Raw genomic sequence first — 27,996 nt, 5'->3', positions numbered from 1 at the left:
CCGTTCCCTCGTTCTCTTACCCATAGATTCCAGAATCATGTCGAAAAACAAACGAACCCCGCCCTGGAAGCCAGAAGCTAACGACATTATCATTCCGTGTGTTACCATCTCCAATCCGCTCGGCTGTAGTCTAATATTGAATATTTCTCAGATTAATGGGCCCAACCGGTGCAGGAAAAAGCACAGTAAGAGCTTCACGCTTCAATAACCTTTTTCTGAAATATTTTCTGGCTCCAGTTCATCAACTTGATCGCAGGCAAGGAAGTAACAACCGTCGGTCACGACCTCAAGTCATGCACGACCCATCTCCTCCCAGTCGTCATCGACTCTTTACCAAGCGATTTCCTGAAGGGCAGAAGATTAGTTCTCGTGGACACCCCTGGATTTGGCGATACTTACGTCGATGATGCTGATGTCTTGCGCAGCATCGGTTCCTGGCTTGAAACTATGTACGAGTCACAGCATTCGAAGCTGGCTGGTATTGTTTACCTTCATGACATCTCATTGGCACGCATGCTGGGATCAACTCTGAAAAACCTTGACGTCTTTCAGAAATTGTGCGGAAAAGGCGCTCTGAAGCGTGTGGTTCTCTGCACGACAAAGTGGTCGGATATCTACCCGGAGGAAGGAGCGATGCGGACTAAGCAGCTCGAAGATAATTACTGGAAGGAGATGATTGAGGGCGGATCGACCGTTCATAAATTCGAGGATTCTCAGCAATCTGCCTGGGATGTGATTACGTCGATCATGGAGGAAGATCGACATGAAAAAATGGATGCTCTTCAAATACAAGAGGAGCTGGTAGAACTCCACAAACTTATTCCTAACACCGCGGCGGGTCAACAGCTGCGGTATAGTCTCGACCAGTTGTTAAAAAGCTTAAAACAAGCTTCTAGCAAGGATCCCTCTCGGCGCAAGGAACTTGATGCTCAAATCGCTGCCATCCGCGATCAATTGAGGGTGATGAGTGTCCCTGTTACCCAACGCATCTGGGGATTGCTCAAATTTCAAGTCGACAAGATTCTCGACAAATCCATGCTCTTGAATGCCACTACGCCGGCACCCTCTACCGGTAACAAGCTCCTTGGTAAGTTTTTGACGTGTTTGCTGATGAATCATGAGTACTCACCTATTCAAGGCCCCGCCGTGGGCGCAAGACTAGAAGCAGATGTCAAGAAGCTGATCATGTGCGTTCTCCGTTCAACTCCTTGTATTGTGTTACTTGACGACTGAACGCGACCATCAGATTACTTGGCGAAACGGAGACATGCGAGAGAGTAAGTCGCCTGCCTGAATCTTATGGAAGCAGATGATGATACGACTTCTAGCTGCTCAAGCTCTCTGCTGCTGAAATAACTAATTTTGGTGGTGATGAACAGGCTACGACTGAAGTACGCTGTTGGTCTGTGAAAAAGGGGGGCTCGAGGCCTCTGTTTGTCGTCGCAGCTCCAAGCTTTCGTCTTCACCAAAGCGGCGACCCCACTATCTTTGAGAAGGTTCGGACCTGGTTGAGGAGCTCGTGAGTTTTCACCTGCTTCCTCACAACCACTCTCTGAAGTCATTCAGATGCCGCGAAGACATGCAATTTGGCATCATTTTCCTACATGATTCGGTTTATCCACCACCCTCTGAAGTCCCCCATGCAGGGTGCGCGTTGGAGTGCGTTAAACAATCCGGATTGCAATCCAACATCCTCTTTGCAACCTTCGCCAGCCAAGCCACGGGTGCAGTCAAGTACGGCTTTGACAGCAATGTTGCTTCCTTTCAAGGAACCAGCGGACACACTACTCAGGAGATGTTCGACACTGCCCTTGGCATGCCTGTTGAACTTAGCCTTCTTCTGGAAGAACTGCAGACCATCTCGGTAGGGGCCACCAACAGGGAACGGAAGCCGTTGAAAAGTCAGTTGGCTCGTAGTATAATACGCCTATTCGAGGTGCCCTCTGCAACAGATAAGTCACAGTCTGGCGACACGGCCTCGAAGATTGGGAGTAAAACATTACCCGAAACTCCCTCTCAAAGTGTTGGAGCTCCCAGTCCCGAGCCCTCTCAGCATAACTTGAGAACCTCATGTGACGAGGCATCCCTTGTTTCGACGTCAGATGTAAGGCCAGCCTCACCTCCACATGGCGAGAAATCTCCTCCACAGCGCACGCTTTCTCCCAAACCCAGGCCTTCTTCGTCGTCTTGCAAGGAAGTTCACGAGAAGCAAAAAGAGCCATCAATCCGTCATTACAATCTGAGCGTAAGTGCTTTTCTACTCGGTTACGCAATGCCAATACCCCCCCCCCCCCCGCAGATCCGTCTACCTTTTGGTAGGAGGAAGAAACGCCAAGAGTCGTTGCCCCCTCCTGTGTCGTCGCATCTCACGCCTATGGACGACGACGTCGAGCCTGTGAAGAATTGACTGCGATGGGTTCGAAGTCAAGCTGTCGTCGCTTTGGAGAAATACGGCTATGATGTGCAAAAGGCACTCAACGGCGTCCTTGGACAATAAATTGACTCGTCGTTTTTGTAAAATGATCCTGTTTTGAAACATCGTCGTCCTTTGTAATTTCCTTGCTCTAACCACCAAAATATCATTTTGGATACTTGATTTACTATATATCTCGTTTAGTCATACAGAGCAGTCAAGAATTCTGCTGGAACGACGGGCACATCGATTGCCACAGACGCCTGCCAGTGTTGAAGCCAGTTCCGCCATTCATGATCCTTTTTTGTCTCTGAGCGGCTTGTTCCAGCTGTCGTGGGGTAAGATAATGAGCATGAGGAACGAAGATAAATTTTGACATTGGTGGAGCTCCAAAATAATCTTCCCCAAGAACTGGGACACATCTACAAGGCCATCGGGGCGCGCCAATCGGAGGTGGTAGACTCAGCTGCATTTAGAAAGACTGATGAACAACTAATAATGCTTGGCAGTCTCCACCGATGGTTATCATATGAATAATCAGCGTTTACAGTGCCAGCCAACTATACTGCTTCACGTTTGCGACTTGTCGCCTTTCCCGCATGATCCGGGACCACATAGCGACTTGAAAGGGTTTGTGGACACCCGGGGAGAAGAGCCTGCTGTCGAGAACACCAACTCAATCGCATGGGTGGGCGGGCATCTCCTGAACACAGGACATGAGAACTCTCCAATGAGTAAAAATACTATTTTGAACCTTACCAGAACCACTTCGCATCCTGTTGCCTTAGCTCAAAATCCCCCCATCTCCCCGCCCCCTAGTAGTTGACATCCGAAATAGCGATCGAGCGTACCACGACTCCCCGAGGCAGCGAACGTTTGCATTTTGGTCACGACCCGTGTGGGATTCTGTGGCAGTGAGAAGCTTGAACTACGGATGGCTTGGTGACCTCGTTCCGCCGTCAGCTTTTCGCGAGCGGGGGCATCCCAGTCATGACATATCCACGTACGCCCTTCATTGGAGATGAATCGGAAGCCACAGCTGCACAATGATAGATCATTTACGATCGCAGTTGCCTGGATAGATGATCCCTGGGCCGAAGACCGGCTCCTGGCTTGAGCTGGGAAAAAGGTCATGGTGAGTGCTTATGGCCACCACTAGTCATCAAATACAAAAGTTTATTTACCTCCTGAGGGTAGCCAACTGACTTCCTCTTTCTGGCCGCACTTTCGTCGTGCTTCATTAAACGCAAGACAACGTCTAGAGAAAGGGAGGTTTTGACGAAAGACTTGTAGCGATTTCCGCATGCACCAACAAGAATATGGGATTAATGAGGCTTTTCATCGGGCAGCCAGAGTCATCGCATAGACCATTGAACGGCAGCCAATGGATGAAAGTGGGTTTCGTTTCGCATGGCGTAGAATCTCCCCGAAACCGTTAACAGGTTAGTGGTGAGACCTGAGAAGTGGAGGAGTGAACGTACAGATAACGCGGAGGGAGTTCAGGCTGGGCGAACTTCGAAAGTTTGACCGCTGAGCGTTTGCACTTTATGCCGGATAATCCTCCATAGAGTGTGCCTAACGCAGCGTGTGGCCAACGACGGCTCAGTAGGACGTCTGGATATACAAAGAATCTTTCACATTCTGGACCACGAAGGTAAGACACAACTACACACTTTCCTGAAACAACCACTCCCTAGTCTTGGGCACTGCGCCCTGTCGTGCTGAACTTTCGATAGGCCAGCTGCGTGAGCCTCCCACGTTGTTAGAAAGCCAGGATGAGGAACCAACTTGCTCGTCGTCGCAGCAGAGACATTCCAGGTCCTAGGTTGAGAAAGATATCAACCACTGAATACACGGAAGCACAACGTGGTCGGCTAAGGGACTCTTTAGTTGTAGGAGTAGTCGTGGCTCGGAAGAAGATCGTGTTTTGACTTGTGAGTCCACAGTTTGTTCTTGCCCTCATCATCGGGAACGACGACAAATCTAAACGCAATCTTGAAGTTCTACGTACAATGTTTAAGTGAAAAGGTAAGCTTTGTCCATATGCGCGTAGATAACCCCGACTCACCAGCTCTGTCATTTAGATATGCTTCACGTCCATGGGCTCAAGGCCTACCCCGTAGAGCTACCCGTGGACGCCTTGCGGCCTTTATAGGGTGCGTCGCTGCCTTACAATCAGCAAAGGTGATGGCAATTAACCTGAGCTCAGGGATCGGTAGCTTGCGCAAGATTAAAGCGCAAGATCAACAATGTATCGACACCTCGGCGGGGACGAACGGATTCAAGAGGAAAAAGACATATACGAGGATCTGGGAGTGACAGCCTGACAAAATTCGCGAACATGAGGGGGGAGTACAGGTTTGAGGACGAAAGGCAGACGTGCAGCTCCCTGAGAGTGAGAGGAGGGCCACTTGATCCTGGTGAAATCGTGTTACAGCACGTTGACTTGCCAAAACTGACATACTATCCATTTCAGAATCGCTCAACCCAATTAGACCCTAGCTATGGCTGCGAGACCTTGGATTTTCTTTTGGTGACGCCATGACCCATGAGTAACTTGAGGGCATTACTGGGCACGTTTACAGATGGAATTCGAATGAAAGGAAGTAACGTATAGCGTACAAGCAGGATATCTGCCAGCTACGCAATCCACTAACTTCACCCGTATCGAACCCGAGTTTGTCTGCGAGGTTGAATACAGCAAACTGAAGAAATCCAGTATCGAGTCAAGGTAAACCACAACTTGTATTTTTCAACAACCTAATCGAACTAACAGATCTTTTCCATAGGACTCTATGAAATCACTCCCTCGACCCCATGAACAACCCTACAGGTCGATGCCCAGGCCCCTTCTGCCCTTCTCCAATCGATGTCGACTGGTCGACCCACAAATGTCAAACCGCTTGACTTCTCCTTCCTGCACGACATAAATCGCCGGCACTTTGTGTGAAGACTTTTTCCGGTTGTCCATGGACGCTGCTTTGAGTCGGCAAAAACTTACTGTCCCACTGAACGTTGCTTGCTTCAAGATGCACATTTGATCGTTGCTGCTGGAGCCCAAAGCTATCACACCATTCTGTTTCGCACAGGGAGCCTTCCGCACCGAAGGTACGTGTAGGTGACTCGTTCACCGAGTCTCGTTGCTGACTCGCTCTAGGTTAACATTCCCATCATCGATTGAACCTTCCTAAAATCCGCCATCTGCAGAAGTCAATGAGAACCAATCCGACCCCATTCCTATGAGCGGATTCCTGAAAAAGTCAAGTTCTCGCCCTTGGTTTCTTGACTCGGATGCGACAACCACCATACAAACCAATTGCTAGCTCACCAGTCGGTCGGTGCGCAACCTTTCACAGATTGTCGGAAGGCGATGTGGAGGTGTTCCCGGCGCTTCCAGCGTTCGCAACTACCGTCTGGCTACAATCTGGCTAGGTCGTCCACAAGAAAACCATCTTTTTCCAGGATTCGGCAAGAGGCAACTCATTATCATGGCCTTTGGACGGCGGACCTGCAGGAGACAGGTAAGTGAGTTGTTCCAGTATCACAACAGTGGCTAAGTACGTCGTTCAGGACCACACTGTTCCTTTGGTTCTGTTTGGCAGGAGCTTCGGAGTAGTTGCAGAGCACCATCTTCATCGATCCACTTCCGAGCGTGTTTCCGCGTTAGGTCCCTCTCATTGTGTCACTCTCCACCGGGAATAGTTACTTTACTAGGAGCATTGTCTCTTTGAACCATGGGATGATTATGAGATCTCGAAAGCTCTGAGGATTAGCTTAAGAGAACGCAATTGAGGGCTACGGGATATACTGATTATGAACTTGGTAAACTGGCAAGTTCCGGGAAGCGGCTGGTATGCACGCGAAGAAAAAAGGACGTAAGAATGGAGATCTTTCTAAGTAGATCTGTAAGCCATAGCCATCGCAGCTCTGCCGCGAAATTAGGCCTAGCACAGGTTAATGGTCAGTCAAGGCGAGCCGTGATAAAATAAAAAAACGACTCACCAGTCCAAAAAATGTCAAGGAACGGGGTGAGAGGGGAATGTTCAAGCTTCGGAGCCGCTCACTGACTATTGCAATTTTACTGGCGAGAGCTGCGACCTCTTCTTGAGATATCACTTCGCCAGCCAGTCGGACTTCCTTCTGATACGCTATAATTTCATCTAATCCATTCTTGAGTTCCCGCCCGGCTTTAGTTGCAGTGGGGACAATTTTTCGAATCTCGACAAGCTCTTCTTGAATCAGTAAGGCGCGCTGCTCTTCCTTGACTCTCTCAAGAACTCTGGAAACCAAATCCTTAGCTGACTCGTGCGTGTGGGTGAGCCGGAAAAACGTCGCTCCCTGCTCCTTGAAGTCTTTCCGGTACACCTCACTGTAATGTTCCTGCTCGCGTCTGGCGAATGCCTGAGGAGTAAGACTGCCAGGTGTTGCAGTCGCAAAAACGACAGCTCTAAGATTCTTCTTTCCGCAAAGTTTCTTGTAAGCTTGGAGATTTTGGGAGGTTATGCTCCGCACGCCGGCGTCGGTCATATCGTGAAGATGGATGAGGCCTCCACATGTCTTCCCTCCGCCATAGCTTGGTAGAAATTAGGTATGTCAGAGCAGTGAGGCAAAGGTACGACAAACTCACGAAGATGTCAAGCATAATGCGATACGCTGCAGCAACCTGAAATCATGTCCACAAGTACTGTCAAACCCGGGCGTGTCAACGAGGACAAGTCGTCTGCCCAACCCAAAATCTTCCGACGGTTCGAGTGGGGTGTAAAAAGCCTTGAGGATCGTAGTACACGATTCATACCCGTCGCTAACTTCTGCCTTATCATCTTTCAGGTAATCGTTGATAAACTGTTTATGACAACTATAAGCGACCTGTGGCGAGGAATGTAAACTAACAGTGAACACCCACTGTGCTCTTTCCGACACCGGTAAGGCCCATGACGCTATTGAAGCGTCAGCATAACTTGATAAATCGGAGGAGAAGAATACCTACGGAATGATGATATCCCCATCATGGGTATCTGGAAACAACGCTTCTTGAGGTTCAGCGCTCTTTTCCCGCCGCCACACGCGATTCCTTAAGTTCTGGAATAAACTGTCGAAGTGATGAGAAATATTCAACGACACATATTGAGGGTTTAGCGATCCTTTACCTCCAGACTCGATTTCTCATATTGCAGCAGAAGGCTAAGATGATGACGAGAGGGAGTTCGAACTTGTCTTTCTGACGAAGGTTGGATTGGCGAGGAAGGTCCGGCTGTGGTATTTCGGTGATTATGTGTCGGAGTCAATCCCATCCCTGCCCCGATCCATGATCATGAGCCAGCATATGTCTTGAGTCCCGAAATGAGAGGCAAGACCAAACTCCAGCAACGTTGAATTCCTGTAAAGGCGATATGAAACGTCACGTACTTCCACAGGAGAAGGTCTTTATGCAGGATGGAATCAATTTACAAGTTTCGGTCATGCTTGAGATCGACAAGATCATGAGGGTTGATCAAGACACCTGTTAAACGAGACTGTGAAGGGTGTTCATTTCCAAATTAAGAAAAACGCCGCTAGGAGAATGCCAAGCTCACTGGTACCAACTCAGAACTGTGCGAAGTCGGAGTTACAAGCGAGCTTTTCTGTTGAATCATGCTGAAGCACTGTACATCCGAGTCGTCGTGACGGTCGGCGGCTGCGTGATAATAGGTAGTAAAATATTATGGCCATAACTTTTCACAGATTCTAGGTCGACGGAGGGCAAAGTTCCAATGCATCGTTGCCCCGTGGGTTTCATCCACTACAAGAATGGGATAGGACGTTTTGAGACTTATTGAGATCGTAGGCGATAACTTCTTGATGGACATGATGGATGGATATTCCGATTCCGGCCCGGGAGCGGTCCTAGTGAGGAACCGGTTTCCTGCTACTACTTAGTTATGGTCCTATGGAGCACCAGACTGGCAGAGCCCTCAAACCTCCCTGGAGGGGCCACAAGCAGGTCCTTGACACCTGGTCCAGTATGAAAATAACACCTAACCTAAGCAGATAACACAAACAAGTCTTCGGGCCCCGGGCCACGTCAAGGGCACGTTGCTACAATGCATGCCTTGCCCACGCGCAATATGCTAGTGGATATACTTGATGAAGTTCTTCTTTAAAGGGACCTACGACAATCGCAAAAGCATCCACTGAAAACTGCCACTCATCAACTGCTACGGCCGACCATAGAGCTTGCCCAATGGCAAAGTGGAAGAAACAGGTCAAACGGAGCGATGTTCTGATGAAAGAAGGGACGAAGAATGACATCGTTGTACCGTGCGTCGTTATTGACCTTTTCTTTTGAGAAGCACGCTCTCATTTTTCATTTTTTTGGATTTTTAGTGTTATGGGTGCTACAGGTGTTGGGAAAAGCACTGTGCGTACTTCCAACCGATTCTGTAGACCGTGTCCTATGCTGATTGGAATGATTCATTGCACCTGCACTAGTTCATCAACAACTTTATGGGCACTGAGGACGCCGTCATCGTCGGTCATGACCTCAAGTCATGCACTGCGCAATTAACACCCGTGTTCTCGCGCATTACTCAGCCAGCACACCTCCAAGGAAAACGTTTGGTCCTTGTTGATACGCCAGGTTTTGACGATACTTATACGTCTGACTCGGAAATTTTAAGGCGCATTGCGATCTGGTTGGCGTCGTCGTACGTTGACCACTGCGTTATTTCTTGTTTCGCGCGACTAATATCTGCACGCAAAGGTACGACTCTAAAATGAAGCTCGGTGGCATCATTTACCTCCACAACATATCTCAACCACGTATGCTGGGCTCGGATCGTCAGAATCTTGAGGTATTCCAGGACCTTTGCGGCCACAAAGTCTTGTCGTCTGTCATCATCGGGATCACCAAGTCAGGCGACATTCCCCAAGAAGTGAGCGAAAAGCGTTGCAATGAACTTTCTTCAACATACTGGAAAGAAATGATAGAAGCTGGGGCGACAGTATACCCGCTGGAAAACAATACCACCTCTGCTCAGAGTCTGTTGGCCATTATTCTACAAAATATCAAATTATCTACAGGTCCTTCCGAGCCCAGGACCAAAGCTGTCGAGATCGAAAACCAGGTCGTCGAGATCCAGAGCGAGGTCGTCGACCTAGCGAAGCTCGTTCCGGAGACGAAGGCAGGAAAACGGCTGAAGGCTACGTTGAAAGAGGTTTTAGAGATGCAGAAGAAAATGGCCCTCCAGGCTGAAAATGATACGGAGAGACAGAAGGAGTACAGGGATAATGTTAACAAGCTCGATGCTCAAATCAGTGCTCTGAAAGTTCCATTTGCTCGCCGCATTCTCGCCGCCCTCGGACTGGTGAGAACGCTGTTACTCAAGAAATCACTGCTGATTTCCCTGTAGGCATGAAACCCTCTAATCTTTCAACAAGATCGTACTTATTCCGTAGTTGCACTCAATTATTATTTAGTTGGCATGCCACTTTCCTTCCATATTTATGCATACTAGATTCCGTTGATTATGCAGGGACGAATTAACTTCAGTTCCCCAAAATCGGAAGTCACGCCACAGCCAATCTCAGGAACACAACTTACCCCGTACAACGCCTCCGCCCGGGCCTGCTGGTCGATGACCGTGCGACTAGCGACGGCTAGAAGCACCAGAACATCTCCACATCGCCTTGTATCAATCTATGAAAGGTTGGTCACCGACCGACTCGTCAGCCAACAATTGGTTTATGTGGAAATCAGGACGAGAACTTCACTTGTCAAAAGTCTACTCCTAGCAATGGGGTCGGATTGATTGTCATTGACGTCTGAAGGTGACGGATTTAGAAAAATTCAATCGATCATGAGCCTATAGCAAGTCAGCAACGAAACAAATGGAGGACGAGCGAAAGAGGACGCTGCATCCGAAGAGTGGCTCCCTGGAAAAAGAGTTGGTCAGCCACAACGCCTATATCACGACTACATTTAACTGGTGGGCGATAATTGGAGGTATAGAAATCAAAATTGACTTACGAAGCACGGATAATTCAATAGGTACCATGGTGACACCTGCATTCTTCTGATGGCCGACATAATCAAACTCAGGAGTTGTTAGGACTGAGAGGCGGGTCTGAAGGTCAATGAAACACGAACAAGAAAGGGAACACCGAAAGAGACGACCCGCCTGCAACAATCCCAAAATTCGCCAGCGTAATTCGAAACAAAGTGACTTGCGCACAATGTGCCACGTGCGTGGTATGTGCAAGACTGAAGAACAGAGAGGGGTAGCCCCGCCATCTTGAGGAGAGGAGAAAGAGGACTTGCAGAAGGTGAAGTTGCGGAGGGTGTAAAGGGACAAAAATTGTCTTAAGGTGGGGGTCGAAGGCTCTTCGCACAGGCGGTCTGTAGTGATCCACGACTCCTAAAATTACGACCAAGATAACGTGGCTGAACGAGAACCTGATCAACGTCAGGGCAACATGAACCTGGAGATATGAGAGGAACACGCACGATGAATAAGTAACATAGTTGAAAGTGCAAAAACGACGACGGTCAAGGCAAGAGAAACGTCCAATTGTTTCCTCGTACTCCGCCTCTATAACAAATCCGTTTGGGAGAGCACCGGCCCCACCATTTTCCGCCCCCTTTTATTGCTGTTGCCGCGGATCTATACGGTGTTCCTCATCAGAGGCGGCAGTGAAATACACGTCAGTTGACGACTTCCTCTTCAACACCTTCCTCTCCTCCAATTTCCCACGCGAGGGGTGGCTGCCGCTTGATCAGTGGCCTGTGAGTAAATTTGCCTCTACGCAAATTTCGCAGCCTGTGTGAGGTGTCATGGGCAATGAAACGTAGGCAGAGAGTTGAGCGTCTGGGTCAATACCTGCGGTGTAGAAGAAGAGAGTGCGTGTACTGGGGAATGGACGTGTAGGTTGTGGTTGTGGTGGTTTCAAGGAGAGCGCCTCGAATGCTGTGGAATGAGTGCTTCTGGTAAATTGGAGAACGACGCCGGTGTCAGTAAGTATTGGCATTGAAGAACCGCATCTTCACCGTGACTTGCGAACGCGTCCTCTTCCTCATAGTTCTCCGGTATCCGGCGGTGTGCATAATTACGGGACGAGCGGTCATGCCAACCTCAGCTCTAGCCTGGGCAAAACGCGTTCCAAACTTCAAAGACGTTCTTCCTGTCATTGAGTTTGAGCATCCGATTGTTGAAATACGGGTGCCTTGTACTAACATATGTTCACTATCAACCAACGTGCGTGTGCTCATCTTGCGCGGAGGGATCGAGTAGAAACGGTGAGGTTGGAGAAGAAGAGAATCGTATGTGCTTATGTAAGCTGTTGCAGTTCCAACCGGCGACCAGAAGGGCGACTGGTACTTGAGTGGGGTACCGTAGATCATCATTATCTTTCGTGAGTAACAGGGTTGATGAATTTGTACTTTGCACAGAGTCGGGGACTAGCGCTCACGCCGTAGTAAGTGATATTGTCAATTTGTAGTAACGTTACAAAACGTATAGCGTTATGATGCGACTCCCTCACTGTTGTGCGTGGTGAGTAGAAAACATTAGTCCAGTATGGCTATGATTCACCTAGCTGCCTCACTGGCAGACGATTCATCCCAGTCATTTGTTCTTCGACCGGGAAACCAGCACTGCCTCCTTACGATGAAGGTTCTTTTGTGAGAGCCCACTCACAATCCTGTCAACGCCAGTGTCGAAGAATCGTAAGACGCGTTGCGAGAGTGGAATATGCAACGCCTTGATTTGTGCACGAATACCGGCGATTTGGGCTGGATTGAGCATTTCAATAGAAAGGGAATCTGTCGAGTGTTTACTCTTTAGAGTTTTGAGCAATTGGTCAAGACTATGACGCAGTTGTTGGCCCGCCTCTGTGTCAGGAAGAAGCTTCTTCGCACCAACCAGTTCTTCCTGAATCTGAAGGACTTCCGTTCGATGTAGGTGGTCTCTATCATCAAGTATCGCCTTGACCATCATCCAGGCCGAGTCTTGGCTGCCTGTGAATCTACAAACTTTTGCTCCGTCCTGAATAAGCTTGCTCCAATAGTGGTTGGTGAGGCTGTCAAGTTTACGCTCCCGTTCAACACGCCTGGCGTCATCACTGGCCCCCCACATTGTGGTGCCAAGGATGAGCATCCTAGGTTCGATAAACAGTTCACAAATCTTATCAAGATAATTGTGAAAGTCGTGGTGTGGTCGGCGGTTAACATCATGAGGGTGGATGATTCCGCCGATCTTTATGTCTGGTCCATACCTAACATCTTATGAGCGTTGCACCTGTCAGGTTCTGGAAACCAACGCACCTGGCTGCCAAATTCTCAACGATTTTTTGCAATGTTGCAGAATCATCACCGAACGTAGAGTCAAAGCCAGGCGTGTCTACGACGATCACTCTTCTCCCGTGATACGAAGCTCTTCGACTGTTCACCAGGATTGGATCAATGATCACGGGCTGGACTTTATCGGTGCATGGCTGGAGATCATCTCCGACGACTACTTCGTGCTTTCCGGCGAGGGTATTAACAAACTAGAGTAATCAGCGGGGAAACAGAGGAAAGGATCTACGGTAACTACCAGGCTTTTCCCGACCCCAGTCACACCGATTACACTAAAAAAATCTGATCAGCGACGTCACTTTTGCACAAAGGTCAAGTTACATACGGGATAACCACATCATATGCAAGAACTGAGTCCACCATATCCCACGCAGATTGCTGTGTGTCGCCGAAGTTGTGGACGATTGATCCACATTCGATCATTTCCAGCCAGTATTTGTCACAAAGTTCTTTTACCCGTTGTTCTCCGACGGAAGAGGACGCCAGTTCGGCCCACTTTGTCGTACCAAGGACAACGCTACGCAAAGCCCGATCCCCACAAAGTTTCTTGAACACCTCAAGGTTCCTCAGAGTAGTACCCTTCATTCGAGGCAAGGAAATGTCGTAAAGGTAGATAAGACCACCAAGTTTCGTATCGGTGCTGTAGCTTCTATGGGTTAAGAATCATTGCGACAACTTCAAAATCATTCACTCACACATGTGCAAGCCAAGAAGCAATGCGGTTCAAGATTTCTGATTCCGCCGCGAAAGTGTCATCAAATCCAGGAGTATCGACAAGCACCAGTCTTCTGTCTCGAAACAGAATTGAAGGCGGCGGGTTCACAACAATCGGCTGGAGTTGTGTGGTGCAACTTCGCAAATCATGACCAACTTGGACAACATCTTCACCTGCAAGGTAGTTGATGAACTAGAAAGGTCATCAAACGCAAAAAGAGAATTAACAGTTTGGAACCCTACAGTACTTTTTCCAACGCCAGACGGCCCCATTACACTGCAAATTAGAAGGGAGAAATGAAGACCATTCTCGCAACGATGCCAGCACAACTTACAGAATGATTATGTCGTTCAGCATTGGTTTATATTCCATTGGCTTGGGCTTGGGACCACTGTCCTTTCTGGCCTTAATTTTCATCCTACTCGTCTGCAAGAGCATCTGGTCAGCGTCTCAATTGAGAGGAGAAGTTGGGGGAGAAAAACGTTTTCTATACGCAGGGGGAGGGCGGCAGGGTGGAGGCGATTGCGGGTCGTGACCGGCTGACGACTCCGACTCTTGCGAGATCTCGTAGATTACCGATCGCGTGCTTGAGGTGGGGCGATTGCACGTTGCCTTCAAACTTGGACCTCATGAGATGGGCGTGGGTATGAAAGTTGCACGAGTTTTTTCTTCTTATCGGTGTCACTTGGAAGCTTGCATATGGTGAGGGCTGATGAGGGATGGGGAATGGCAGTGATATGATGGAGGAGTGATATGTTCCAATTAATTGCTTTACAGTCCAATCAAACCTATGGGAGACGAGTGACTCCACTCATGCACCGTGGCTTCGGAAGGGGTGTCGCGCAGCGTTGATCCAGATTCGCACCGAGTCTTTCCAATCTTGACAGATCGAGGCGAGGTGGGCGTTTCCGGTCAAGGTATGGAGATTGGGATGGACAACTGATGCCCCCGCTGGCCGTGTGTGGGGACTTCTTGGTGAGATTACTTGATGAATCGCTGCCAGAAATAGATGATGGGAATGTTCAGGCGAGTCTCGAGCTGCCATCATTGTTGTCGTCGTCATTTGTGAGAATCTTGGGCAGGGGGATAGATGCTAAATGAAGATTATATGGTTGTTAGAGGGGGGGAAACGTGCCAGGAACACTCATGAGCCTCTCGTTGACAGAGACCTCCCAGAAATTCCAAATCGAGAGTCGGCGCCTCCACACTTCCTTCCACCTATCCTGTTGCCAATGCGAAATTCGAAAATGTCCGTTCTGTTTTTTGACCAAACTGTAGCTTATTGTGTAGATCGTCATCACGACTGACATGTTGAAACTTGACTGGCCAATCCCCATCTCCCTAGAGCCATGATAAGTCTAGTAACCCGGATATTGAGCAAAGTTTCCATGCCTTCTGGTAGTCCAGCCGAAGTAACGAGAAGTGGATTCAAGTTATGATGCAGTCCCAAATCATATTGAAATTGTCAAACTGTGAAGATGAACGCCATCCCGGTAGATATATCCAAGTCGAACTAGAAGGAATGAAGTTAGTAGGGCAAAAAAAAACTTGTAATGTGCGGCATTCGCACCTTGCCAGATTTCTCCTCACCCAGTCACTGTGGGGAGGCGCCTGGCTGATCCTAAGACCCAGCCTGGGCCCAGCTGAGGCCTGAGGCCTGAGGGGAGGGCGTGCCGCGTTGGTGGAAGGGCGTCCAGCTTCAACTTCGCCACGGTCGTCACACTTCATTCAACAATGTGACGAAAAGGTCACGAGCTAACTTCTGCTAACTTGGTCTCAACCAAATGCATGGGGATCTTCGAAATCTTCCTATTGTTCGAGATGCCACTCTCAGGTTTGTCGAATGCGACCCAGCCTTACAGCCCAAATCAAGTCTCATGTCGTCGAACGGTCATACCCCTCCAGCCGATAGTGGAACTTCCAAGTTTTGTTGATGACCAGGTTGGTAAGGGGTTTTCAATATCGGTTAATCTGTTTACAAAACTGACCGAGTCTCGCATTTTTTGCATCTTCAGCCTTACCGAAATGGTGTCAAGACTAGGTAGTATTCCACAAATATGAGTACATACGAGAAGTGTGCCAAGTACATAAAGGACGAACAGAAAGTAAAACGGAATGATGTTATGAACTCGGTCACGGTCATGACGCACATACTATACCCTACAAATCAAGTACATAGATCATTTTACGGCGACCGCACACCTGTTGCGTCCTCAACCCTGAGACAAAGCAATAAATGGTCATACATTGATAAAGAGATTGCACGACAACTCACCAGCCCAATGAGCTTCAAAAGACGTTGCGAGAACGAAAGTTTCAACTCTTTGATTTGCGGGGCGAGCGCCGCAATTTTTTGTTCGTGCTTTGCGATTTGCTCTGCAGTGAGGTTATCACCAGCAAGGGCTTTCTTCTGGTGCTCCATGATCTCCTCCAAGGTACACTTTAGCTCTTTCCCCGCCTTGGTCTCCGGAAGTATCTTAGCGAGGTCAACTAGTTCGGTTTGAATGAGCAAGACGCGCTCATCCTCCTGTACTCTGTCAAGGACTGTTTGAACTAATTGCTTTGCCGACTCGTGCGAAGGACGGAGGTTGAAAACTATTGCTCCTTTCCTCTTGAAGTCCTTCCAGTACACGTCGGACATCTGCTTCTCACGTCTTCTATATGCTTCAGGGGTAAGTTTACCAGCTTTCGTGGTCCCGAAAACGACGGCTCCAAGGTTTTTCTTCCCACAAAGCTTCTCAAATACTTTGAGATTCTGAAGAGTCGAGCCTCGCATGCGCGCATCGGTGAGATCATGGAGGTAAATGAGACCGCCACATGTCTTCCCTGGACCATAACTTCGTCAAGTTAGACATGATGCAGCAGGTAACAAGGATATGCTGAACTCACGACGATGCCAACCACACTGCAATTCGCCTCAAAATTTCTGAATCCGCTTCATTGGTGTCATCAAACCCTGGTGTGTCGACAAGGACAAGGCGCCTGGGCTTCCCGGACTCATCTGGCGGGAGATCGTTGATAAAAGGCTGGAGTGTCGCAGTGCACGATTTAAGATCGTGACCCACTTGTGCCTTGTCCTGGCCGAAGTAGGAGTTAATGAACTGTAGACATGTATAACTAAATGAGGAGCAAGCGGAAAGATCCAACTATGGGAACAAACCGAGCTCTTTCCAACGCCTGTAGGGCCGAACACGCTATGGAAGCGGTCAGCGCGATTGATTGAATATAGAAGGGAATGATACGTACGGGACAATAATGTCGCCTTCTATTACATCGGCGAAATGGACGTCTCCCACTTTACTCACTTTGGTTTTCCAAAGATCAAATTTCCTCATATTCAAATGAAATTTTTGTAGAGGACCTAGAGTTGGAGGGACGTTCGATTTCGAGTAGTGATGGTATAGGCCTTCAGCAGGAGGGTTGGACTTCTATGTACTGGACGTGTATTCCTCGTGCCCCAGTCTATATGTAGGCGTGGCGTGAGCGTGGCCGATCAGGGAAAGATCTGAAACTGTAGGAATGGGAATGTAATTTGAAGGGGAACGGCTCGATAGGATGAGCTGAAATTTGGTCAGGAAGCTCCTAAACTAAGCTTCCATCGATTCCGATAATCTCCGGAAACATCCCTGTAAAGTCGATTTAAATCTTTGAATTGAAGCGGATTCGTTAAAGCACTCAAGGGGTACGGGTGTGAAGAAGGTGCATGCGAGATCTTCAATATGGAGTGAAGGTGAGAAAGCTGGAAGAAAATCAACAGATCCACTCACATGTACACAAAATTCGCAACAGAAGATGCAAGTGATAAAGACAGAGAACTTGCCGTAGGCACGGCATAGGCAGAGTGTTTTCCCCAGACAATGAGGACGTGCAAAGCGAGACGAACGTGGGCGAAGCGATGCCCATGTCAATGGCGGAGACTGAGATCCAGAGAACGAGGGGACGGCGGCGGGACGCGTCTTCTTTGGGCGCACAAGGCTAGGTATGTTGATTTGAAGATGTGATAAGACTGATAAGATGTGATGACCAAAGGAAACTTCAAAACCTTCAAAGCTTACTCCCACAGTCCCTTTTTGGGCCGAATCCTCTTACTGAATTCCTCGACATGTGCCACTCCAAGCCAACGTTTCATGCCCAGCTCAAGCCCAGCCCACTTTCGAGCCTCCGGCACACAAGTGGCATGCTCACCTGGCCATATGTTGGGGGTCCACAGTGGTACGCTGCACTCGTATTTTAACTTTCGGATGCTTTAACTCAACCGCAGGGAGAATGTGCTTTGCCCATGACTGATCGTGCGGGTGTGATTATGCACAACGTCGGAAACCAGAGAATTATGAGGAAGAGGACGAGCTCGGAAGTGAAGGTGAAGATGCAGGAGTTCTCAAAGCGAGACCAGTGGGCGTTCGCAATGACGAAGAAGCCGAGAAGCTACGACGCCAGGATCTAGCAATCGCGCAGAGCCTCAGTCTACGCGCAGAAGGGCACGAGAAAGTCGACACGTCCATGCTTGAACAACCCCCTCTGATCCATCCGATTGACGACGACGACATCACTACACCAGCAATTTCACCCAAGCTCAAACCCTCCAGGCATCCCCATACTTTACCGAATGGCGTCCGCATGCGCTTACCCCTCGGCACGATCTTCTTCGGTGTAGAAAGAATGAGTCATCAGGCTGAGAAAGTGGGAGCGCCTTCTCTCCTGTCCTCCGACCCACGGCCCCTTGTCATCTTCAACTCACCACGCCTCTAGCACCTAGCAGCGCGGCGCAACCTCCTAGTCCTAATATGAACGAGACCGCACTACGTCCGTCGCTATTACGGCACCTTCTAGATGGCCTTCTGACTAGAGCCATGTTGGAAGGATGACCGTGAGTCTCTCCTTGGCCCAAACTTTTGTTAGCTCTTACCAGCGCGTAGTACCAAGAAGAATTTTTACTTTTTCTGGGGATGTTGGGATGGGAATGGGTATCGGGCCCTGGTCCATTCGAACCCGACTATTCCCTTCCTGGGGAATGCAAATGTAGGGGCAGGGTGGGGGGAGAGGAAGGAGGTGAAGAGGAAGCCGTCAATTGACGTTTATTCACTGCGCCTCTGGTGAGGGACGCCGTATGGAGCCGCGGCAGCAGCATTTGTGGATCCTCCCAAACAGATGCATTGATGCGGCGGAGCGCTAAGAAATAATCGGTTGTTCCTCTTTACCTTCACCGTCGTCGTTTCTGCACTTTCTGTCACGTTCTCTATTCATTGTGCGTGTTCCTCTCATTTCAGGTTTCATGTTGCCTTAATGGCAAATGCTGATCAGGTTTGCCTACAGCCTTGGTTCTTGGTTGCATTTTTAGGACTCGTGGATCACTTTAAAGCACCTTTATGAATGTACCACCGTCTCTACTCAATCTTGAATCCGTTTGTGGGTAGAGCGAGATCTCCCTTTTAAGCTTGAGATGATCAGTTTGCAATCAGTCTAAGTGAGTGCTGCTCTGGCGTGTGCCCTTCGATTATACATAGACGTAGTTCTTCCTTTCTAAGTTAAAACGAGATAATGGAGTGCGTTCTAAGCCTACGTGAGTCTCTGGTGAGATAGATGCCAACATTGACGCGTGTCCTGTCCTTTGTGAGTAGAGTTCTTGCTTCTGACCTTTGCATGATCGACTGAAATGCGAGTTTCTTAGTCTAGGTGACCGTTGACTATGATGGATCCGGCGTTGTACGTTGATGGTTAGGAGTGTTCGATCAGCGCTCCATATCAAGCAGGCTATGAGTCTCGTACAAAGCGCACACTTCGGAATCAGGTCAACCTCGTTTGAATTCTCGACATCACCTTATACTTGTCGTACAGGTAGTCAAAGTGCCATGGGATCAAGAAGCTGTAGGAGAAAGCGCGTACAAGGCATGAAATATATACTAGGCCTACCATGGAACCGTCATCTTTGCTGATGAGTTTCCTGAATTCCACCGGCTCCTTTTGTAATTGAAGAGCATCCATTTTTTTCATTTTGATGACCCTCGATGATCGGTGCAATCACATCCCAGGCAGACTTCCGAGAATCCTCGAATTTACAAACGGTCGATCCGCCCTCAATCATCTCTTTCCAGTAAATTTTTTTGAGTTGCTCTGTCCGCTTCTCCCCTTCCTCTGGGATGATATCCGACCACTTCGTCGTGCATAGAACCACACGCTTCAGAGCGTCTTCCCCACACAGTTTCCGAAAGACGTCCAGGGTCTTCAGAGCTGATCCCGGCCTGTGTGTCGGTGATATGTCATGGAGGTAAACAATACCAGCGAGCTTCGTCTCCCCTTTACGCCCATGACTGTCACGGGAGTCGTACATGGTTTCAAGCCAGACACCGATGCGGTGCAAGGTATCAGCATCGTCGTAAGCATCGTGAAATCCAGGGGCGTCCACGACAACCAATCTTCCGTAATTCGGAAAAGGCCTTTGTAAAGAACCGATGACAACTGGAAGGAGCTGCATCGTGCATGACTTGAGGTCGCCACTGACAGTTGTTACTTCTTTTCCTGCGACAAAATTGATGAACTGGAGCAGTAAATTCTTATAGAAAAAGTTATTGAAGCATGAAGCTCTTACTGTGCTTTTTCCTGCGCCGATTGGGCCCAGTAATCTAAAAAATATCTGATATTAGATTACAGCCGAGGGGATCGGAGATGGTAACACACGGAATGATAACGTCGTTGGCTTCTGGCTTCCAATCCAACGTTGGCATCGCTTTCGTGTTTCGCGAAAAAAGAGAGAGCAACGCTTTCGGCAAGTTGTATCTGCGATCTACAACGAGTAAGACGTGAGCGAATCATGTTGAGAGGGGAGCCCCACTATTTTGTTTCATGTAGTTAGACGACCTGGAAAGTATGTTTTCTTTTTCCTCGATGATCGGTGCAATCACATCCCAGGCAGACTTCTGAGAATCCTCGAATTCACGAACGGTCGATCCGCCCTCAATCATCTTCTTCCAGTAAGTTTCTTTGAGCTGCTCAGTCCTCTTCTCTCCTTCCTCTGGGATGATATCCGACCACTTCGTCGTGCATAGAACCACACGCTTTAAAGCGTCTTCCCCGCACAGTTTCTGAAAGACATCGAAGTTCCGCAGAGTCGGTCCCAACGTGCGTGTCGATGATATGTCATAGAGGTAAACAATACCAGCGAGCTTCGTCTCCCCTTTCAGCCCATGGCTGTCACGAGAGTCGTACATGGTTTCAAGCCAGGTACCAATGCCGCGCAAGATAACATCGTGATCATCAACGTAGCTATCGCCAAATCCAGGGGCGTCTAGGAGAACCAATCTTCCGTTCGTCAACAAATCGTTTCGTAAAAAATCGATAACGACTGGGAGGAGCTTGACCGTGCATCGTTGGAGGTCGTGACCCACAGTCGTTACCTCTTTTCCTGCGATAAAATTGACGAACTGGACCCGTAAATTCTTAGTGAGAAAGGTCGTTGAAGCATGAGATTCTTACTTTGCTTTTTCCTGCACCGGTTCGGCCCATTAATCTGAACAAATATCCAGCATTAGATTACAGATGAGCGGATTGGAGATGGTAACACACGGAATGATGACGTCGTTAGCTCCTGGCTTCCAATCCAATGTCGACATGACTTTGGGGGCTCGCGAGAGTGGAGTTGGAAGTCGGTCGTTTTTCGACATGATTCTGCAATCCGCAATGAAGAAGAGAACGGGGGATTCGTGTTGAGAGAAGTCACCATCTGGTGTAATGTAGTTAAACAGTGAGGACTTGCAGGGAAACTGACGTCTGCGGAAAGGCGACCGCCTCACATTGTTAGGCAGGGTCGAGCAAAGGGACTCCCAGCGGAAAAGTCCGGAACCACAGATGCCTGATCCTGCCCGATTTTCATCCGGTCCGACGGTCTGCGGAGTCTAAAGCTAAAGTCAGCAAAAAAAGCGAACAAAACACGAGCACAGGTATTGTAAGTACACATATCACCCCAGTTCCCGCAGGAGCGCTCTGCCTCGAGTGCCGAGCTCCTAGTATGATAGATCCTATGTAGATTGCTTTAAAAAATATGCTACTCGTTCTCCTCAAAAAATCACTACATATTTCGGGTGTGTGAAACGTTCGAGAGTCGTTCAAGTCACTGGTCCACCCTCCAGGCCACGCCTCTCGGAGATGGTATCCCCTTCAACGCTGCTCGTTGTTTGTTTGCACGGATCGCCTCCTTGTTCGACATGCCCTTCATTTTCTTAGCAATGTCCTCCCACCACTTCACAAGTACCCCGAACGCTGAAGTTTTGAAAAAACTTTTCTTTTCATCCACAATCTGAATCTGGGCCTTCAAGGCATGCCGACGGGGGGCTGCGATGATCAATTGATCAACAATCTTCCACGCAGTCTCATACGACCAGGGATCGAAGCGCGCGACCTTGCAGCCATGGCTTATCATTTCCGCCCAAAAGTCGCACTTCAGTTGCTCCTCGCGTTGGGAACCGACATCGGGAGTGACTTGGCTCCAGAAAGTGGTCGTAAGGATAACGTTTGCCAACACCTCAGAGCCGCACAGCTCCTCAAACATCTTCAGGTTCCTTAAAGGAGTTCCTCGCATTCTAGCGTCTGCAATACTGTAGAGCTGAATGATGCCGGTCAGCTTGATGCGCCGCCTGTAACTATCAAGAACCATTTGGAAACTGGGCACGGCTGATGCATGCTATAGAAATCACTTACGTCTTCACTAACCAGTCGGTAATGATCTTGAGAACTTCATAATCTGTGCGTCCGGAATCGTTGAAACCAGGAGTATCGATGAGAACGATTTTCCGTTCAGAACCGTCCGGGTGTAAGCAGACGAATGCTTGCACTTCTTGCGTGCAAGATTCAACCGAATCATTGACGTACGCAACAGATTGTCCCATCAATTTGTTGATGAACTAGGAGGTCATCTTCGTGACAGGATTGAAGGGGCTAACGAAGACACTGACCGAACTCTTCCCTGCCCCACTAGGGCCCATCAACCTAGCGGGCACCATCAATCATGGCAATCCATAGAAAAGATTGTACTAACGCAATAATCGTGTCTTGCTCTGTAAGAGCGTAGTCGAACCCTGATGGTACCGTTTCGGAGGAATCATCTGGATCACTGAGGGGCGGCGGCGAGCCTGCACAATCCGATGAAGAGAAGTCCTGTAAATCGAGCTGGACAGGCAGGCAAGCAAGTTGAGGCCGTACCTGTGTGCCATTTGGCTTGCCTTCTCCTAAGCTCGAGGTGCTCTCTGTGACTGGGGCTTTGTTCCTTCGCAAGAGGGTTTATCATGGCGAACGATGATGTTGAAGCTCAATTGCCTATTCAATGTGAGGCGAGCAGAGAGATGAAAAGTGGAAGGTGGTGGGAGGCGAGGTGGGAGGACGTGAGTCCGAAAGTTGTGTTTGAACCAGATCAGATTCTCAGGGTGTTCCTCCTGGAAGAGGCGAGGCGACAATAGGCGCCGCACATACTTGTTTTGGGTCGACCTCGCGCAAATGTCGAGGCGAGATACTGTAGCCCCACATTCATACAGACGCCTTGTTAGATCCTTTCCCAGATCTTCCCCAGTCGATCGGGTATCCATTTTGTCGGACCTAGACGCACAGAGATCTCAGTGTCAGGCAACGAGGGAAATGACAACTGATTGTATCACCTAGGCGCGGAGTGACTATGAGTATATAGGTATCGTGTTGAAGGGGACAGTGAATACACAATCTCAGTGAGGACTCGGAAGCGAGGTAAATGTTTCAGCCATGGTCTGTACGTCCCTGAGCTCATGACAACCTCGTCCAGCCGTCCTTATCTCGCTCGTGACATAAACTCTGAGCGCTGAGCTTGTGACGTCAGACACGTATCGCGCAGTGCAAGTTTTGCGTAGTACCTGTAGGAAATTTTGAGAATGTATGTATCCGACAATAACGATGTTGTCGAAACTCACCATGTGGAGGATGAGCCTCCTTCGCTCGTCCAACCAGCAACCACTCACATGAATGCGTATTCTTCTCTTTGAAGCACGAAAGTAGTTTCAACTTTCCGGCCTTGGCCGCCTTCTTAGTAGGGTCACTCCGAACCACTGTCCAAAGACTGCTTTCTGTTGAGCGAGCCCCAGACATCAGCTGGCCGGACCGCTCATTTTCACAAAGCGGGCATTGACGTAGACGGACTCCACCATGTCGAGACGCAGGGAGTGGGTGGTATTCTCAAGGTATTCTGCTTGAAAGGTAGGAGAACCACAATGCACCGAAGCTGTGGCTGTGCAACCTCGAACGAGGGTATCCCAATCGTATCCTTGAAGCTTCTTGCGACAAAGGGGGTCGAGGAGGACAGATGACACAAGCTGAAGAATGTCGTGCACCCTGTTCCTTCTCGGCCCTCAAACTCAACAGTCACACAGTACAGTTGAGCTGAGGACGGGTCAAGGGACGGGTGATTCACTGATTCGCTTATGCCTTCGGAAGGCATCCCGTGACGTCACGTGCCCTCTGGCAACCTGCCCAGTAATTTTAAATTGTGGTAACATCCTTGTTCCCCGATCTTGTTCCTCCTTCTTCCTGCTTCTCTCTTGAGTATTGCTTTTGCTGCCCCAATTCAATTCCGGATTTCTTCCGCCACAAGGCGCTTCCATTTATGCCAGGCCTCAGCAAGCCTGAATCCCACTCTGGCTTCCACTCCCCAAATCTCACCTTCCGAGGTGATTTCCCAATTGGTCTCAGATGTGGTTTTTCAGCTCGTGTCGGCTTTCAAGAAGAACAGGACGAGGGAGGAGGATTGTCCGTGCGAGAAGGAGGAAGACGGGAAGGAAGCTGACAATTGCCCACGCGAGGGATCGCTGCCCGGCTTCGCCCACTTGCGAGGCTTCTAGCCCCATTCATTATTCGCGCTTTTCCCAAGCTGCGCTCCTCTGGAGCAAGCCCCTGGTCTTGAAAGTTGACAACAAAGGCTTGCTTGCCATGGGGACAATTGAGAATACAACTTGTCGTGCATCTGGTGAGTTCCTCTACGACCATTTTGAATATAAATTATCTAACGTGTCTCCATTATATTGGCTTTCCAACCCCTGCTTCAAGACGCTTGCTGGTTTACAATTCAGTGAACTAATACCCAGCGCAGTGACGGGAACAAATTGGAGCAGTACGTCTCCTTGCCCTCCTCGTGAATTCACCTCACCTTCATCACTTCGAATGTCTTTCCAGTTCTCTCGCTTTCCAGCCCATTCGACGGAGGCGCTCAGTAGCTTATAACAAGTCGGCGGACGGTGATGCCATCCGAGTCGTGGTGTATCTTTGGACATCGTAATTGCCCCTCAGACCGCCGTTTATATTGACAGATTTCAGGAATGGAGTTATTACAGGGGAGAAAGGCCAAACCATCGGTTTGAAGGGCATAGGTCGTTTCGAGATGACCGGCAGAGCCGCAGCTTGGCCCCAAGAAGCCGTCTATTGCAGTGACCCTCCCGTCCCCAGCTCAACTCTGTGTAACTGTTCAATTTCAGGGCCAGGAACAAAAGATGCATGACGTTCGTCAACGTGAACTTCAACTTGGTGAGTTGGAACGGCCGGGGCTACAGTTGTTCTAACGTTTCTTGTAGAGGCTTTTACAAGACTTGCTCACTCGTCTACGCCTCTGTCCGCTACAAGAATGTTGTACCTGATGATTACGTATAACGAGGATAACATCAGGCTCCTTTTAGCCCTCTTCCTGGAGGTGTTCGCAAAGACGTGCACACTGCACTACACAAGTTTCTGCCAGTTACAACAACGGGCAAAGACCGGCGTTTTTCGAGACAGCAACGGCCTCAAGCCTCCTTTCCGATGTACTACATGAATCGGGAAAGAACTTTCGTCATCTAACCTCCTCGACCGCCCTTTCCTTCCTTCCATTGTCGCAAGGATGCGATGAAAAAACAAATTCTCGTTCGAGGTTGCACAGCCACAGCTTCGGTGCATTTGTCCGATTTGTGGTTCTCCTAGACAGCCCATCCGCCAATCTCAATCTTTACTCCTTCAAAGGAAAGAAGAATACTATCCCCTGCCCGCGTTTCGACATGCGAGAGGAGGCCGTGCACGTCAGTGCTCGCCGTGTGAGAATGAGCGGTCTGGCCAGCTCATGTCTGGGGCTTGCTCAACGGAGCGCAACTTTTGTAGGTTCGAAGTGACTTTAAGAAGCGGCCAAGGCCGGAAAGTAATTTGTCAACTGCTTCGAAGGGAAGATCAGGCGTTCATGTGAGAGGTTGTTGGTTAGACGAACGAAGGTTCAACGTTCATCCTGCACGTGGTGAGTTTTGGACAAATGGTAATTGCCGGACGGATTTTTCAAACTTTTCTATAGGTATTCCGGAGGCTATGAATAGTTCTCGAGCCGACTCTTCAACACTTCTATAGGAGGCTTGCATACTGCAATGCATCTTGCTGGCCAGCTATCGCAAGCTCTGAGTCAGTCTACTCCACCGAGCAAGCCACAAGAACTGCCTCGAATTTGCATGGCTGGAGACATGGGTGGTCTGGAACGGAGTCCTCCGGAGCCCGCCCTCTGACCAGATGGATACGACTGATGAATCTTTGCATCTCCCCCTCTTTACACGTTAGATCGCAGCCGCCGTCTGGAGGGCGTTAGACGTTCTTCCAGACTGCTGCCCCTTTGGTGGTTTGAACAGTAGGACCGGGCCTTTCGGAGTCAGAGGGCGGCTGCAAATTTTGGAGAGACAACAGGGTTGGGGAGTGGTGGGCCGTTGGTGCCAATAATATTTTTGCCACCAAATCTGCAGCTTTGATCGCGTCTCGTGAGAGGATTGTTTCAACTGCTTTCTATATCATTGACGGTCAAGGGAGCCTCAATCACGCATTCATAGAATGACAAGGCGGCAGTGATCCTTATCACCGTTTCATACCCACTCTACAAACTCTCACACTTGGGCTAATGGGTTCATCGATAAGTAAGAACCATACATCTGGATCAGCTTTACTTGTCAGACACGCTGGAGCCTCATTTTGTAACACTTGACTTCGGATGAATCCGATCTATTGGGCATGTCGACCCCACTATATAGGCTAGTAGCCTTCAAGCGGGCTCCGCTCTACAGACCAAGATTTAAGTCCAAGCTCGTTACTTACGATTGATGGGAAACGGTATAAAGAACATTACCCCTGCTGATATTCTCGTTTTGTACGTGATATTGTTAGTCCAATTGAATTCAGGCTGATTGTGAATAAATTAGTGTCGTTGGTCCTACGGGCGTTGGCAAGAGCAGGGTGGGTACTTATCATTGGTTTTATACCCCTCAGATTCTCTTTTACTAATTGTTATCAGCTAATCAACCACTACACTAACGAACGTCTAGCGAAGACCAGCAATGGCCTGGATTCGTGCACACAAAATCTCGAGCATTTCCCCATTCCACTTGAAGGGCCTGAACGCCTCATCCTCGTTGACACGCCTGGTTTCAATGCTACCAGTAGTACCAGCGATTCAAAAATCCTGGACTGCATTCAACGTTGTTGGAAGGCTCAGTTAGTACCTCTTAGTACCTCACTCACTTCCTTACCGCATCGCCCTAATGCTTCGCAAAGCTGTGGAGCTGGAAAGACGTGTGGTGGCCTCATTTACCTCCACGACGTGGATCGCCAATGGGAGGCGGTTTCCAAAGATCTTGAAGGCCTTCAGAAAATTTTCGAGAAGAAGAACCTTCGATTTGTCGTTTTTGCTCCGACGTCTGTTAGTCTTACCCCCGAGGCACTCAAGAGACGCAAAAATCAAAATTTCGGGGCGGATTCGAGTCAGCGTACAGAATTGAGTAACCAGGGGGCAGTAGTTTTCGACAGGCTTCTCGACTCACACGCGTCAGCCGAGGAGTTGGTTGGGATAGCTCTCAACAGGGCCAAGGAAGAGCAGCGCATTCTGCTAGCCGAGGAGCTGGAAGAACTTGGAAAGGTGCTCTCCGGGCATCCTAGGAAGGAACTCAAGAAGACATTTGATGAGATTGTCGAGCGTTACGAGGTCCTGGCCAACTGTGGTGCTGCTCTATCCACTTCCGAGGCCGCAGAGATACGAGCTAAGATCGGCATGGTGTTTGGGCAGCTCCGCGGGAAAACCAGTGTGAAAGACCGTATCTTGAAAATTTTCGGTGAGACCTCAGGCTTTGTCCCGCTATCTCGATTGCAAGTGATTCTCAACTAATCTTCTGTATCAGGCTTGAAATAAATTGAGTCTAGACTATCGCTTCCACAACATCCTCCATTGAATACAATATTCGTGCTTGTTTCTCACCTACTTACTACCCGCCCATAGCGTAGGTAGAGTTGCTAGTAGCAATCAGGGATATCACAATCTTCAACATAGTGAAGAATCCGCTCTATTGTCCCTTCCTTCCGACTGATATGCGAAAAGGGGTTTGTTGTTGGTTAACCCACGCTCGCGGCTCTACTGTCCCTATGGGAAAAGCTTGGCTTCCAGTGCTTCATTGCGACCTGGACAGTAGTTCAAAGGTGGTTGACGAAGTGTAGGTCCTCAACGGTGTAGATATCGAGGCCATGAGCGGGGTTCAGCGTTGAATA

At 49.0% G+C, this 27,996-nt stretch overlaps 11 protein-coding genes across 11 annotated transcripts; 4 read left to right on the top strand and 7 right to left on the bottom strand.

Moving 5' to 3' along the window:
* Positions 1-37: 37 nt before the first annotated feature.
* Positions 38-2,407, top strand: LACBIDRAFT_302498 (uncharacterized protein; the record flags this gene model as incomplete). Its single annotated transcript, XM_001883525.1, has 8 exons — positions 38-96; positions 152-185; positions 238-1,087; positions 1,139-1,187; positions 1,247-1,277; positions 1,329-1,519; positions 1,567-2,245; positions 2,300-2,407. 8 exons carry the CDS (start codon positions 38-40, stop codon positions 2,405-2,407), a joined length of 2,001 nt encoding a protein of 666 aa, XP_001883560.1.
* A 3,434-nt stretch (positions 2,408-5,841) lies between these two features.
* LACBIDRAFT_329353 (uncharacterized protein) lies at positions 5,842-8,259 on the bottom strand (the record flags this gene model as incomplete). Its single annotated transcript, XM_001883421.1, has 10 exons — positions 5,842-5,921; positions 6,478-6,986; positions 7,041-7,233; positions 7,304-7,350; positions 7,401-7,502; positions 7,561-7,664; positions 7,820-7,835; positions 7,862-7,926; positions 7,987-8,087; positions 8,133-8,259. 10 exons carry the CDS (start codon positions 8,257-8,259, stop codon positions 5,842-5,844), a joined length of 1,344 nt encoding a protein of 447 aa, XP_001883456.1.
* Positions 8,260-8,369: 110 nt separating this feature from the next.
* Positions 8,370-9,807, top strand: LACBIDRAFT_294761 (uncharacterized protein; the record flags this gene model as incomplete). Its single annotated transcript, XM_001883524.1, has 5 exons — positions 8,370-8,710; positions 8,777-8,810; positions 8,882-9,096; positions 9,153-9,756; positions 9,802-9,807. The coding sequence occupies exons 1-5, from the start codon at positions 8,634-8,636 to the stop codon at positions 9,805-9,807; spliced, it is 936 nt and encodes a 311-aa protein (XP_001883559.1). The 5' UTR covers positions 8,370-8,633.
* Positions 9,808-10,353: 546 nt separating this feature from the next.
* On the bottom strand, positions 10,354-10,911 carry LACBIDRAFT_302494 (uncharacterized protein; the record flags this gene model as incomplete). Its single annotated transcript, XM_001883420.1, has 4 exons — positions 10,354-10,364; positions 10,419-10,502; positions 10,570-10,806; positions 10,896-10,911. 4 exons carry the CDS (start codon positions 10,909-10,911, stop codon positions 10,354-10,356), a joined length of 348 nt encoding a protein of 115 aa, XP_001883455.1.
* A 1,101-nt stretch (positions 10,912-12,012) lies between these two features.
* LACBIDRAFT_302493 (uncharacterized protein) lies at positions 12,013-13,896 on the bottom strand (the record flags this gene model as incomplete). Its single annotated transcript, XM_001883419.1, has 7 exons — positions 12,013-12,661; positions 12,711-12,910; positions 12,982-13,015; positions 13,069-13,389; positions 13,439-13,650; positions 13,701-13,734; positions 13,793-13,896. 7 exons carry the CDS (start codon positions 13,894-13,896, stop codon positions 12,013-12,015), a joined length of 1,554 nt encoding a protein of 517 aa, XP_001883454.1.
* A 990-nt stretch (positions 13,897-14,886) lies between these two features.
* Positions 14,887-15,186, bottom strand: LACBIDRAFT_302492 (uncharacterized protein; the record flags this gene model as incomplete). The annotated part of the gene is made up of 2 exons (XM_001883418.1): positions 14,887-14,971; positions 15,029-15,186. The coding sequence occupies 2 exons, from the start codon at positions 15,184-15,186 to the stop codon at positions 14,887-14,889; spliced, it is 243 nt and encodes an 80-aa protein (XP_001883453.1).
* A 485-nt stretch (positions 15,187-15,671) lies between these two features.
* Positions 15,672-17,245, bottom strand: LACBIDRAFT_302491 (uncharacterized protein; the record flags this gene model as incomplete). Its single annotated transcript, XM_001883417.1, has 6 exons — positions 17,228-17,245; positions 16,705-17,091; positions 16,619-16,652; positions 16,348-16,559; positions 15,734-16,295; positions 15,672-15,677 (listed from the first exon to the last, which is right to left on the bottom strand). The coding sequence occupies exons 2-6, from the start codon at positions 16,791-16,793 to the stop codon at positions 15,672-15,674; spliced, it is 903 nt and encodes a 300-aa protein (XP_001883452.1). The 5' UTR covers positions 16,794-17,091; positions 17,228-17,245.
* Positions 17,246-17,477: 232 nt separating this feature from the next.
* Positions 17,478-18,207, top strand: LACBIDRAFT_329349 (uncharacterized protein; the record flags this gene model as incomplete). The annotated part of the gene is made up of 2 exons (XM_001883523.1): positions 17,478-17,670; positions 17,783-18,207. 2 exons carry the CDS (start codon positions 17,478-17,480, stop codon positions 18,205-18,207), a joined length of 618 nt encoding a protein of 205 aa, XP_001883558.1.
* A 1,171-nt stretch (positions 18,208-19,378) lies between these two features.
* On the bottom strand, positions 19,379-21,116 carry LACBIDRAFT_302488 (uncharacterized protein; the record flags this gene model as incomplete). Its single annotated transcript, XM_001883416.1, has 6 exons — positions 19,379-19,993; positions 20,045-20,078; positions 20,134-20,239; positions 20,288-20,876; positions 20,929-20,962; positions 21,019-21,116. 6 exons carry the CDS (start codon positions 21,114-21,116, stop codon positions 19,379-19,381), a joined length of 1,476 nt encoding a protein of 491 aa, XP_001883451.1.
* A 349-nt stretch (positions 21,117-21,465) lies between these two features.
* On the bottom strand, positions 21,466-22,735 carry LACBIDRAFT_294760 (uncharacterized protein; the record flags this gene model as incomplete). Its single annotated transcript, XM_001883415.1, has 6 exons — positions 21,466-21,783; positions 21,851-22,091; positions 22,150-22,352; positions 22,404-22,437; positions 22,487-22,580; positions 22,651-22,735. 6 exons carry the CDS (start codon positions 22,733-22,735, stop codon positions 21,763-21,765), a joined length of 678 nt encoding a protein of 225 aa, XP_001883450.1. The 3' UTR covers positions 21,466-21,762.
* A 3,826-nt stretch (positions 22,736-26,561) lies between these two features.
* On the top strand, positions 26,562-27,619 carry LACBIDRAFT_329347 (uncharacterized protein; the record flags this gene model as incomplete). The annotated part of the gene is made up of 3 exons (XM_001883522.1): positions 26,562-26,608; positions 26,661-26,694; positions 26,753-27,619. 3 exons carry the CDS (start codon positions 26,562-26,564, stop codon positions 27,617-27,619), a joined length of 948 nt encoding a protein of 315 aa, XP_001883557.1.
* Positions 27,620-27,996: the final 377 nt, after the last annotated feature.

This window comes from Laccaria bicolor, genomic scaffold (genome assembly GCF_000143565.1).
Source record: "Laccaria bicolor S238N-H82 LACBIscaffold_21 genomic scaffold, whole genome shotgun sequence".
In the NCBI taxonomy this organism is placed as follows: Eukaryota; Fungi; Basidiomycota; class Agaricomycetes; order Agaricales; family Hydnangiaceae; genus Laccaria; species Laccaria bicolor.
This window is presented reverse-complemented; position numbering and strand designations above follow the sequence as displayed.